The 14,007-nt window shown below is 40.8% G+C and overlaps 1 protein-coding gene across 2 annotated transcripts in view; it reads right to left on the bottom strand.

Moving 5' to 3' along the window:
• KIF16B (kinesin family member 16B) overlaps nt 1-14,007 on the bottom strand; it is a 999,411-nt gene that overhangs the window by 482,543 nt on the left and 502,861 nt on the right. For both annotated transcript variants that reach the window (XM_053712121.1, XM_053712122.1), the window contains exon 17: nt 2,955-3,037. In XM_053712121.1, coding sequence (XP_053568096.1) covers nt 2,955-3,037 — 83 coding nt within the window. The remainder of the gene's footprint in view (nt 1-2,954; nt 3,038-14,007) is intronic.

Raw genomic sequence — 14,007 nt, 5'->3', positions numbered from 1 at the left:
TAATTTATTACCCTGGAAAGAAAGGGAAAGCAGAGTAGACGTAGAAGACATATCAGCATTCCAAGTTTTAAGCCATAAAGCTCTTCTAGCTAAAATAGCTAGAGACATATACCTGACATCAACTCTAATGATATCAAAGATGGCATCACAAATAAAATTATTAGCATGTTGTAGAAGAATAATAATGCTATGAGAATTATGATCTGTTACTTGTTGCGCTAAAGCTTCTAACCAAAAGGTTGAAGCTGCAGAAACATCCGCTAAAGATATAGCAGGTCTAAGAAGATTACCTGAACACAAGTAAGCTTTTCTTAGAAAGGATTCAATTTTCCTATCTAAAGGATCCTTAAAGGAAGTACCATCTGCCGTAGGAATAGTAGTACGCTTAGCAAGAGTAGAGACAGCCCCATCAACCTTATGGATTTTGTCCCAAAATTCTAATCTGTCAGATGGCACAGGATATAACTGCTTAAAACGTTTAGAAGGAGTAAAAGAATTACCCAAATTATTGCATTCCCTGGAAATTACTTCAGAAATAGCACCAGGGACAGGAAAAACTTCTGGAATAACTACAGGAGATTTAAAAACCTTATCTAAACGTTTAGATTTAGTATCAAGAGGACTAGAATCCTCAATTTCTAATGCAATTAGGACTTCTTTAAGTAAAGAACGAATAAATTCCATTTTAAATAAATATGAAGATTTATCAGCATCAATCTCTGAGACAGAATCCTCTGAATCAGAAGAAACAATATCAGTATCAGAATGATGATGTTCATTTAAAAATTCATCTGAAAAATGAGAAGTTTTAAAAGACTTTTTACGTTTACTAGAAGGAGGAATAACAGACATAGCCTTCTTAATGGATTTAGAAACAAAATCTCTTATGTTATCAGGAACACTCTGAGTATTAGATGTTGACGGAACAGCAACAGGTAATGTAACAGTACTAAAGGAAATATTATCTGCATTAGCAAGTTTGTCATGACAAACAGTACAAACAACAGCTGGAGGAACAGATACCAAACGTTTACAGCAGATACACTTAGCTTTGGTAGCTCCAGCACCAGGCAGGGATATTCCAGAAGTATCTTCTGACTCAGCTTCAACGTGGGACATCTTGCAATATGTAATAGAAAAAACAACATATAAAGCAAAATTGATCAAATTCCTTAGATGACAGTTTCAGGAATGGGAAAAAAAATGCCATAGAACAAGCTTCTAGCAACCAGAAGCACAAAATAATGAGACTTAAATAATGTGGAGACAATAGTGACGCCCATATTTTTTAAGCGCCAAAAAAGACGCCCACATTATTTGGCGCCTAAATGCTTTTGGCGGCAAAATGACGCCACATCCGGAACGCCGACACCTTTGGCGCAAAAAAACGTCAAAAATGACGCAACTTCCGACAACACGTATGACGCCGGAAACAGAAAAAAAAATTTGCGCCAAAAAAGTCCGCGCCAAGAATGACGCAATAAAATGAAGCATTTTCAGCCCCCGCGAGCCTAACAGCCCACAGGGAAAAGTCAAATTTTTAAGGCAAGAAAAAATGATTTATTCATATGCATTATCCCAAATATGAAACTGACTGTCTGAAATAAGGAATGTTGAACATCCTGAGTCAAGGCAAATAAATGTTTGAATACATATATTTAGAACTTTATATAAAAGTGCCCAACCATAGCTTAGAGTGTCACAGAAAATAAGACTTACTTACCCCAGGACACTCATCTACATGTAGTAGAAAGCCAAACCAGTACTGAAACGAGAATCAGTAGAGGAAATGGTATATATAAGAGTATATCGTCGATCTGAAAAGGGAGGTAAGAGATGAATCTCTACGACCGATAACAGAGAAGCTATGAAATAGACCCCATAGAAGGAGATCACTGCATTCAAATAGGCAATACTCTCCTCACATCCCTCTGACATTCACTGCACGCTGAGAGGAAAACCGGGCTCCAACCTGCTGCGGAGCGCATATCAACGTAGAATCTAGCACAAACTTACTTCACCACCTCCATAGGAGGCAAAGTTTGTAAAACTGATTTGTGGGTGTGGTGAGGGGTGTATTTATAGGCATTTTGAGGTTTGGGAAACTTTGCCCCTCCTGGTAGGAATGTATATCCCATACGTCACTAGCTCATGGACTCTTGCTAATTACATGAAAGAAATGGGCGTTTTGAGAGATATGGGGCAAACCAGGAAAGGGCTGTGTCTTGGATACCAAAGTAATGTAGTATTTTTAGGGGGAGAGGATGGTCAACTGTGTCAAAGGCAGCGGACAGGTCAATAAAAATTAGTAAACCTTTTGCTTTAGCTGATAACAGGAAGAGCGGTTTCTGTTGAGTGTTTAAGGAGGAAACCAGATTGTAGTGGATAAAGTAAGGAGTTAGTTGTGAGAAATTGAGTTAGCCGATTATAGACCAGTCATTCCAATAATTTTGAAGCAAAGGGAAGTAAGGAGACCGGTCGATAGTTAGAAGGGGTGGAGGGGTCAAGCGAGAGCTTTTTTAGGATTGGAATAATTGACGCATGCTTGAATGTATTAGGAAATGTGCCAGCGGTGAGATATTGGTTAAAGAGATGAGTTAGGGTAGGGGTTAGTGGTATCTTTATTTGAAAAGGCAGGAATGTAAGCTAATTTTTGGTTCAGAACCTGGGTAGCACTTGCTGATTGGTGCCTACATTTATTTCATATCCCTTTAATGACATTTAGTAGATATTTAGTGACACATTTGGGGAATTTCAGCAATAACTAAAATTCTATATATACTATCAGCAAAACAATTAGCATCACTCTCAAAGTAAACTTTATTTAACAAAAAGAACATAGCCCAGAACTTTATGGAAAACATATTGCAGCAAAAGAAGTCTACACAGATGATAAAATGTCCCATTACATTATCATTTTTACTAGTTAAAAATATTAAATTAGTTTATCTTACCTTCCTTTTTTCTCTCAGTTTAGCAGCTTCTTTAGGATGGTTAAAGCGAAACATATTGGTCCTTCCCAATAAAATAACAGCACCTTAAAATCAGAATGTTTGAATAAAATATTTTTGGTTAGATATAACATATATAGAAATAAATTAAATTGAATAAAACTATGTCCTTACAATAATTATTAAGGTTCTGATCACTCTAAAGAAACTTTACTCCCTTAGGCCCTTATCATTAAAGCATAGTCAGATCCATGAGAAATTGCTTTTTTGGCCTTGTAATCAGTGGGTCCAGCAATATTTTAAAAGAAAGTGGGCTGACACTCTCATAGGAAATAATAGGAATCGCAGTTTCAGCAAAAGTCCGACAACATCACCACTTATCTCCTATCTCTGGGCTATATTTAAAGTATGATTACACAACATAGACTGTATGTTAGTTAAAACAAAAAACGGTTTCTGTGTAGTAACAACTCAATTAATGCATATGTAAATTAAGTTTCACTGCACATTTACTAGATTTCTCCCAATGGAAATTCTCGCAAAGCTAACAAGACTAATATGACTGATATGGCTGGAGTGATGTATTACACTTCACTATCTGGTAGTCTGATGGAAGATTCTTGGTTTGGCAAATGTAAGTTCCCACGGGAATAGGGCCCTCAATTCCCCCTGTATTTGTCTTATCGTATTGTTTCTCCATTGTACTGTTATCCTTGTACCCATGGGCAGCACTGCTGGAATCTGTCGGCGCTTTATAAATAAAGAATAATAAAAATAATGTTTGGTGGAGGAGGGATAATAGTCTGGGCAGTTTTTCAGGGTTTAGGAAAGACTACTTAGTTACAGTTTAGTGCCATCTAAATACTGCAAGATAAAGAGACATTTTACACAACTGGGTGCTTCCAACTTTGTGGCAACAGTTTTGAGAAGGCCCTTTGACTGTGCCCTTGTGCTCAAAGTGAGGTCCATAAAGACATGGTTTAATGAGTTTGATGTTGAGGAACATGAATAGCATACACAGAGCCCTGACCCCAATCCCATTAAATACTTTTGGAATGCGGACTGTGAGTCAGACCTTCATTTCCAACATCAGTGCCTGACCTCATAAATGGGCACAACTTTCCACAGAAACACCTGTTTTAGCCAGAAATGGGGAAAACAAATCCATATTAATGCCATTGGTTTTGGAATGGGATGTCCAACAAGCTCATAGAGTTGTAATGGTCAGGCGTCCACATACTTTGAACATATAATGTATTTTATCCTAATAACAAAATGAATACTTATTGCCTATAGAACACAATACTCCCCGTATGACAATAAGATTCTGTTTCTAAATGAGATGTTATTCTAGTAATTAAGACCAGTGTTTTTCAACCAGTGTGCCACGGCAGACTGACAACAGTGTGACATATTTTTTAAATTTTGCTTGTTTTTTATTCTGGGCCGTTTCACTCATTTTGAGTGAGATGATGACTGAGGGTAACAGCGCAGTGGCAGCTTGCTCCCCCAACCCGTGTTCACACTTGGAAGGAACCCCCACCCACCACAACAAGTGTCTAGTGCCGGCTCTACACGCCGCAACACTTCAATGCCCCATGCATTCTGGCGCAGCTTTGCTCCTCCTCCAGAAAAGTTCCAGCCAGCGGGGGTGTCCCTCTTTCAAATTCTGAAATATTGGGAGGTATGTGACAGGCTCATCAGGCATCATTTACAACTATGACATATTGACATTCATTCACAGACAATCATTATGTTTGTGAATGAATGTCAATATGTCATGTATAGTTTGTAGGAGGAAAGGCAGCACAGTGTGTGTTTGTATGTATATATATATATATATATATACTGTATTAGGCGACAATGTGTGATTTTGTACAATTTTGGGATGGTGGTGTGCCGCAGGATTTTTTAATGTAAAAAAGTGTGCCACAGCAAAAAAAGGTTGAAAATCCCTGTACTAGACTATCTTAGGTTTCTTTAAAACAGATCCTAATAACACCACATTGCCATAAAAAAATTGGGTATGTACCACCTTTTTTGAAAGATGATAGTGTGCTCTTTAGCTCAGGTTGCTATCAAGTGATCATTGATAAAAAGGCATCTGATTATGGGAGTCCGCAGACATTTTTCAGGGGGGGGGGGGGGGGGGGATTGTAAAAACAAACAAAAAAATGTAAAAAAAATGCCCTAAGCATAATTATATTAGTAGCAACATGTGAAGCAGAAAGAATTGCTTGTTGTACACATGAGCTGCACCTTTTTAAACATGGGAGCTTATTGGTGTTAAAAGAGTGACTCAAGTGTTAGAAAATGCTTATATTTAAATATAAGGCAGGGCTTGACAAATTTAATTTGAAAATCTAGGCACCAAACAAAAAACTTTTTGCAGCTGCAATATGATGAAAAAACATTTTATTTGCATATACAAAAGACGTAAATAGACATAATAAAATCTGACTGGGTGCATATCATAGAAAGTCTGGCTCTCTCTTGCACGCACACAGCTAGATTACAAACAAAATGGAAGAGTTAGATTTAATCTAGCTGTGTACTTACAAAACTGTGCCTGACCTTTTAACGTGACTAAAATTAACCCCAAGTATTGATCTAGGCCGGAGACAGTTAGGTGTCTGTCTCTGGAAGTGCACTATGCACTAACGCTGTAAGGCTTGAAGGGGCGGAGATCCCTGTCTCCCGCCGCGGCTCAATAGAGAGTGGATGTACGCGAGACGAAATCAGCTGTATAGCTATGCTGCCTAGGACAAGTCCGCCAACAGATCCAGACAAATATTCCAAAGGAAGGCGCACTGCAAATAACAGCTGTAGTCTCACGTAAAAGGTAAAATCCATTTTTATTAAATGCACACAAATATAAAAACATAGATGGGCTCACCAGACCTTTATAAGCTCACAGGTAAAAACACCAGGTGTATCAGGAAACAACGCAGATGCGTTTTGTGAGCATGCTCACTTGTTCACTGCATAGGGAGTGACCTGTACACACCTCCATTTATGCCACTAGTTTACAATAAAAAAAAAAATTGTTTTTTTTTTTTTACTTTTTTCTGTAGTGTAGCCAGACCACCAGAGGATGTTAGTTCATGTGTTTCATATAGATAACATTGACCTCATGCACATGAAGTTACCCTGGAGTGAGCACTGATTGGCTAAAATGCAAGTCTGTCAAAAGAACTGAAATACGGGGGCAGTTTGCAGAGGCATAGATACAAGATAATCACAGAGGTTAAAAGTATATTATTATAACTGTGTTGGTTATGCATAACTGGGGAATGGGTAATAAAGGGATTATCTATCTTTTAAAACAACAAAAATTCTGGTGTTGACTGTCCCTTTAACAATCTGTGCAAAACTTGATATTGGAAAATACAGCAAAAATAGTAAAGATATACAGCCCAAAACAGCGTAAAATGGATTTTAAGTAGGTCAGGGCTATAGAGTTTGAAAAGTCCAAAAATATTTAAAAAGCTTCTGTAATGTTTTGCCCCTGTTATCCCCCATGCCACAAATGTTTTTTATAAGCTTTTGTAAGTGGGATATTGCCATTTTTTTTCTACTGAATTGGAATTTGAGTTCATAGAATCCTGATGGACTGGGGAGAGGAATCACAAAATTAGTTAGGATATTTGTGCAAATCGGATTTTATGTAATTAAAAATTATAGCGTTAATATTTTTTTTTATAAAGAACAAAATGGTGCATAATGACAAGCCAAACATTTAAAAAGTGTCTTTACTAAAAAAAAAATAATAGCAAATTATTACCATACATGAATACATAGCCACAACTTAGAAAATTAAATCCTCAGTATAACAATATTATACCTTTACACCTCTGCATACATTTTAAAGCTAAGCAGTGAAGCATTGAAAGGTAGACTCATGAAAATTGGCAATTATTTTCTCTCTATGTTAGTTTTTTTCTCAATCATTTAACATGATAGAAAATACAGCACTGGGAATTTCGAGCATATGTGCATTTTCAATAAAATGCAGTCATCTTTCATTTACATTATTTTTTATTATTTTAAGTACAGTTGAAATACAAGTGTTAGACCACTGATATTGCTATGGAAAATGTATATTATGCTTAATTCCAATTTTACATACTATTGCAAAAATACTGATTTTTTTTTTCTTTTCTTCACAGTGATATGACACTACTGTGATATTATAAAAATGTGTTCATGGTGCATATGCACTAACCAACATTTTTGTAAAATTCATAATTCAATAGTCAGGGCTGTATATAAAGCCTATGCAGGGAATACCTTCACAACATTTAAGCAAGAGAATAACTATAATAATTAATTGAAAACATAAATTATGCTTACCTGATAATTTAATTTCCATCTGTGGGAGGAGAGTCTACTGCTTCATTCATTACTTGTGGGAATTAAGAACCTGGCCACCAGGAGGAGGCAGACACCCCAGCCAAAGGCTTAAATACCTCCCCCACTCCCCTCATCCCCCAGTCATTCTGCCAAGGGAACAAGGAACACATCAAATTTGTAAAATTTTGCAAAAGTATGTAAGGAAGACCAAGTAGCCCCCTTACAAATCTGCTCCACAGAGGCCTCATTCTTAAAGGCCCAGGAAGAGGCCCAGGAAGAGGCCACAGCCCGAGTTGAGTGAGCCGTAATCTTCTGAGGAGGCATATGTCCCGCTGTCTCATAGGTCAAACGGATAATGCTCCTCAACCAAAAAGACAGTGAAGTGGAAAAGGCCCCCTACGCTTCCCTGAATACACCACAAACAAGGATGAAGTCTGTCTGAAATCCTTCGTGCCACAAACCACGTCCAGATTATGAAGTAACCTTTCCTTAGGCGAAGAAGGGTTAGGTAACAAAGAAGGAACTACTATCGCCTGATTGATGTTTGGATCCGACACCACCTTGGAAAGAAATCCCAACCCAGTGCGAAGCAAAGCCTTATCAGCGTGAAAAATCAGGTAAGGAGGCTCATATTGCAAGGCCGCTAACACAGAGACTCTGCGAGCCGATGCAATAGCCAGAAGAAACAAAACCTTCCAGGAAAGAATCTTAATGTCAAGCGTGTGCATAGGCTCAAACGGAGCCCTCTGCAACACCTTAAGAACCAAGTTCAAGCTCCAAGGAGGAGCAGAAGGTCTAAATACCAGTCTGATTCTGGACAGAGCCTGAACAAAGGACTGAATATCAGGAAGCTCTGCAAGCTTCTTGTGTAACAGAACCGATAAAGCCGAAATCTGTCCCTTTAAGGAACTGGTGGCAAGGCCCTTATCCAGACCATGTTACAGAAAAGCCAGAATCCTGGATACCCTAATCTTGTGCCAGGGATTTCCATATTCCTCACACAAGAATAAATAGGTCCTCCACACCTTATGATAGATGCGATGAGTGACCGGTTTCCTGGCCTGAATGAGAGTATCAATCACTCTCTCCAAGAACCCTCTATTGGCCAAGACTAGACGTTCAATCTCCGCGCAGTCAGTCTCAGAGAATCGAGATTTTGGTGTAGAAAAGGACCCTGAACCAGCAAGTCCCTGCGACAGGGCAACCTCCATGGAGGAGACAACGGCATTCCCACCAGATCCGCAAACCACGTTCTCCGTGGCCACAACGGAGCAATCAGAATAGTCGAAGCTTGCTCTTGTTTGATGTGGGCCACCACTCAAGGAATAAGTGGCAACGGGGGAAAAATGTAAATTAGGTTGAACTCCCAAAGTACCGCCAAGGCATCTATCAGCTCTGCCTGGAGATCCCTGGACCGCGACCCGTATCTGGGAAGCTTGAAGTTGAGTCTGGACGCCATGAGATCTATCTCCAGCGTCTCCCATCTGCTGAAGATTTCTGCAAACACCTCGGAATGGAGAGACCATTCCCCCGGGTGAAAAGATTGTCTGCTGAGGAAATTCGCTTACCAGTTGTCCACACCCGGAATGTGGATCGCTGAGAGCGAACAGCTGTGGGTCTCTGCCCATTCCAGAATCTGAGACACCTCCCTCATGGCTAGGAAGCTTCTCATTCCCCCCCTTATGGTTTATGTACGCTACCGAGGTAATGTTGATTGACTGGAATCTGATGAAACGGGATGACCCTAAGAGGGGCCAAGCCCTCAGAGCACTGAAAATTGCTCGTAATTTGAGGATATTTATCGGTAGGGTCGACTCCTCTTGAGTCCACCTTCCCTGTGCCCTTCTGGCACCCCAACAGCCCCCCATCCTGATAGACTTGCATCCGTGGTCACAATCTCCCAGGATGGTCTCAAGAAGGATGGCCCCTGGGACAACTGTCCCGGACGGACCCACCAAGAGAGAAATTCCCTCGCTCGACTGTCCAGAGATATCTGTTGGGATAGATCTGAGTGTTTGCCGTTCCATTGTCTCATCATACATAACTGCAGAGGCCTGAGATGGAACCTGGCGAAAGGAATGACATCTATGCTGGAAACCATGAGCCCGATCACCTCTACACCTGGCTACAGATGGCCTTAAGGAGGTCTGAAGGGCAAGACAGCTGGGCGCAGTCTTGGAAGGTCTCTGTTCTGTCTTCATGGATATGGAATCCATTATCGTACCCAGGAACTCCACCCTGTTGCTGGAGACCAGAGAAATCTTTCCCTCGTTTATCTTCCATCCGTGGGATCGAAGGAGAAGAAGAAGAGCCCTCAAGTGATCCTCCGCGAGACTGTAGGACGAAGCCTGGATCAGGATATCGTCCAGATAAGGGGCCACCGCAATACCTCTGGCTCTCGCTACTGCGAGCAGCGCTCCCAGAACCTCCTAAAGACTCTTGGGGCAGTCGCCAGACCAAACGGTAAGGCCACAAACTGGAAGTGTTGGTCCAGAAAAACTAATCTTAGGAACCTAAAGTGGTCCTTGTGGATTGGCACGTCAAGGTAAGCATACTTCAAGACTATTGTCGTTATAAATTGCCCCTCTTGAACTAGGGGCAGAATCGATCTGATAGTCTCTATTTTGAATGATGAAACTGACTGAAACTTATTTAGGCACTTTAGGTCCAGAATTGAGCGAAATGTGCCCTCCTTCTTTGGGACCACAGAAAGGTTTGAATAATAACCTAGACCCCTTTCTGCTAGAGGTACTGGAACAATTACTCAGAGAGAGGAGAGATCTCTCATGCACTCTAGAATGGCGTCTCTTCTCTAGTCTGGAGGATAGGTTTGATAGGAGGAATCTGCCCCTGGGCGGATGAGTCTTGAACCCTATCCTGTAACCATGGGTGATAACCTCCAGAATCCAAGGATCCTGTACGTCTCTCATCCAAGCCTCTGCTAACAGAGATAGTTTGCCCCCTACACGATCCAGAGACAGATCAGGGGCCGCCCCTTCATGCCGACTTTGTCTCGGTGGGCTTCTCACTCTGTTTGGATTTGTTCCAAGATTGAGCTGGCTTCCAAGATTCCTTGGACTGCTCAGCCTTTGCAGCAGGCTGCTGGCGATGAGACTTGTCCGCACGAAAGGGACGAAAAGTAGAGCCCTTAGGCTTATTCTTCTTATCTGCTGAAGGAAAGCACCCTTGCCTCCCGTGACCGTGGATATGATAGAGTCCAGGCCTGGACCAAAAAGAACTTTCCCCTGAAAAGGAAGGGATAGTAATCTAGACTTGGAAGTCATGTCAGCAGACCACGAATTTAACCACAGAGCAGTGCGGGCTAAAACAGAGAAACCTGATGTCTTGGCATTCAGGTGAATAACCTTCATATTAGCATCACATATAAAAGAATTAGCTACCCTTAAGGCCTTAATCTTTTCTTGTATCTCCTCGAGGGGAGTCTCCATCTCAACCATAGCTGGCAGTGCATCACACCAGTAGGTAGCCGCTCCAGCCACCGCAGCGATGGCTGCTGCCGGTTGGAAAACAAACCCTATGAGTTGGAACATCTTTCTCAACATGGATTCAAATTTTTTTTATTCATGGGCTCTTGGAACAACAAACTATCATCGTGGGGAATAGTCGTCTGCTTAGCAAACATGGAGATAGCTCCATCCACCGTAGGAATGGCCCCCCATAGCTCAAGCTGAGAGTCCGGAACGGGGAACAGCTTTTTAAAAGAGGTAGAGGGAGAAAAGGATGAGTCAAGATTCTCCCACTTATTCTTAATAATAGTAGCCATCTTCATGGGAATTGGGAAGGTCTAAAATACCACCTATCTAGCTTAGGGATCAAAGGTTCTTCTGGAAGCTTCGGTTCCGGAACCTCCAACGTAGCAATCACTTCTTTCAGTAAAAAGCGCAAATGTTCCATCTTAAACTTAAAATCAGGCTCCCCCATAGCTGGAGGCTTAGAAGACGCCGATTCCGTCCCAGAGAGAGCACCTTCCGATAAGTCGGAGGCGTCCTCAACATCAGATAATCTATCAGAGACTTCCAACGGAGTAGATGACCCCTGAAGATGTATGTAAGGAACCCTCAGAGGTGGACGGCTCAGTAGTACTAAATATCTTTTAGATATTTTTAGATATTGCAATCTTATCAAAGCATGTGGAACACAGTTGAGCAGACAGATTAATCTGTACCTCCTCACAATAAACACCGGTATTAGATTTAGTTAAAGAGGGAGTATCCTCTAACATATCAGAGTCCTCCATAGCTTGTGCCTTTAATACGGACTAGATAGAATAAATGGCACCTTTATACACCAATGGCCGGGGCACTCACCACCTCCTATGAGCCGGACACAGGAAAACCGTTATGTCTCCCGCAATTGCCGATCAGGAAAGAGGAAGTAGAAGAGGCCACAGCCGGTCACAGAGTGCCATGCAGAACCGCCCCTGCACTATAGAGAAAACACACCAAAATAATCTGCGTCGCTCTACACCTGACTGTTCACACATTGCTAGAGCCTTATCTCACACATGATGCAGCATCAAACACAATAAAGATATTATGCATAACCCCCCTGTTCAATAGCCTCCTTTCCAGGGATATTCACTCTTGATTCTATACAGATAAAAGGAGACACACTGTGACCCTGCCTTCTTGCGTTATGTGTATAAATAAAACAATCTTACCAGAATCTATGCCGTGGAACAGGCCCTTCAAGTGTGACAGGTTAGTAGCATCGCTCCTGACATGGACTTGAGTGTATAAAGCAGGCAGGGAAACTCGTTAACGCTGATTGCTTAAGGAGTTGTTAATCATGAGAACTTTCACCAATGCTCTCACTGAGAGGCTGACAGGACTACTTAAAACTCCAGTCCCATTTCGAAGAGTACTATCCTCCATAAGAGACTGCTCCAATCTTCCGACACTTCTCTGCCAACCTCCTGTGATGAAAGGCAAAGAATGAGTTGGGGATGAGATGATTGAGGGTGGTATTTAAGCTTTTGGCTGGAGTGTCTTTGCCTCCTCCTGTTGGCCAGGTTCTTAATTCCCAAAAGTAATGAATGAATGAAGCAGTGAACTCTCCTCATATTAAGATGGAATATTTATATTTATTTATCAAATTTACTGAAAGGGTATTGAACCCCAAAATCTTTATTTAGTGGTTCAGATAGAGCGTGCAACAAATTTCTAATTTACTTCTATTATAAATTTATATTTGTTCTTTTGGTATCGTTTGTTGAAAGGCAGGGATGTATGCTTAGGAGTCAGCCCATTTCTTTAGCACTATATGGCAGCAGTTTTGCAAGAATGTTATTCATTTGCAAAGGCACTAGATGGAAGCACTATTTCCTGCTATATAGTGCTCCTGTCTACCTAGGTATCTCTTCAACACAGAATAACATGGGAAAAAAGCAAATTTGACCATAAAGGTAAAGTGGAAACTTTTTTTAAAATGGTATGCTCTGTCTAAATCACAAAGAAAAGTTTTTGGTTTTATATCCCTTTAATGCTCTTGTTGAAAAGCAGGTAAGCAGGCTCAAGAGTGTGCATGATTCTGGCAAACAATATGGCAGAAGTTTTTCAAGAATACTTGAAAAGTGATGTGTTCCGCATCCTAATAAAGTTTGTTATAAATGCTTGTTTTTTTAATCATTTATTGTACTTACATCCTTGTTCAAGTAATCCTTGTTTTTAAAATTGAAAGCTCTATCTGAATCTTGAAAGAAACATTTTGGGTTTCATGTCCATTTAAAATATTTAACCACCCATCAGTAAGTGCTACACAGGTGCTGAACCAAAAATGGGTCAGCTCCTAAGCTTACATTCCTGCTTTTAAAATAAAGATACCAAGAGAACAAATAAAAAATAATAATAGGAGTAAATCAGAAATTGCTTAAAAACAGAATTTATGTTTACCTGATAAATTACTTTCTCCAACGGTGTGTCCGGTCCACGGCGTCATCCTTACTTGTGGGATATTCTCTTCCCCAACAGGAAATGGCAAAGAGCCCAGCAAAGATGGTCACATGATCTCTCCTAGGCTCCGCCTTCCCCAGTCATTCGACCGACGTAAAGGAGGAATATTTGCATAGGAGAAATCATATGATACCGTGGTGACTGTAGTTAAAGAAAATAAATTATCAGACCTGATTAAAAAACCAGGGCGGGCCGTGGACCAGACACACCGTTGGAGAAAGTAATTTATCAGGTAAACATAAATTCTGTTTTCTCCAACATAGGTGTGTCCGGTCCACGGCGTCATCCTTACTTGTGGGAACCAATACCAAAGCTTTAGGACACGGATGAAGGGAGGGAGCAAATCAGGTCACCTAGATGGAAGGCACCACGGCTTGCAAAACCTTTCTCCCAAAAATAGCCTCAGAAGAAGCAAAAGTATCAAATTTGTAAAATTTAGTAAAAGTGTGCAGTGAAGACCAAGTCGCTGCCTTACATATCTGATCAACAGAAGCCTCGTTCTTGAAGGCCCATGTGGAAGCCACAGCCCTAGTGGAATGAGCTGTGATTCTTTCAGGAGGCTGCCGTCCGGCATTCTCGTAAGCCAATCTGATGATGCTTTTAAGCCAAAAAGAGAGAGAGGTAGAAGTTGCTTTTTGACCTCTCCTTTTACCAGAATAAACAACAAACAAGGAAGATGTTTGTCTAAAATCCTTTGTAGCATCTAAATAGAATTTTAGAGCACGAACTAC

Source organism: Bombina bombina, chromosome 4 (assembly GCF_027579735.1).
Source record: "Bombina bombina isolate aBomBom1 chromosome 4, aBomBom1.pri, whole genome shotgun sequence".
NCBI classification, from domain to species: domain Eukaryota; kingdom Metazoa; phylum Chordata; class Amphibia; order Anura; family Bombinatoridae; genus Bombina; species Bombina bombina.
The sequence above is the reverse complement of the archived record's forward strand: the minus strand, read 5'-3'. Positions and strand labels throughout refer to the sequence as shown.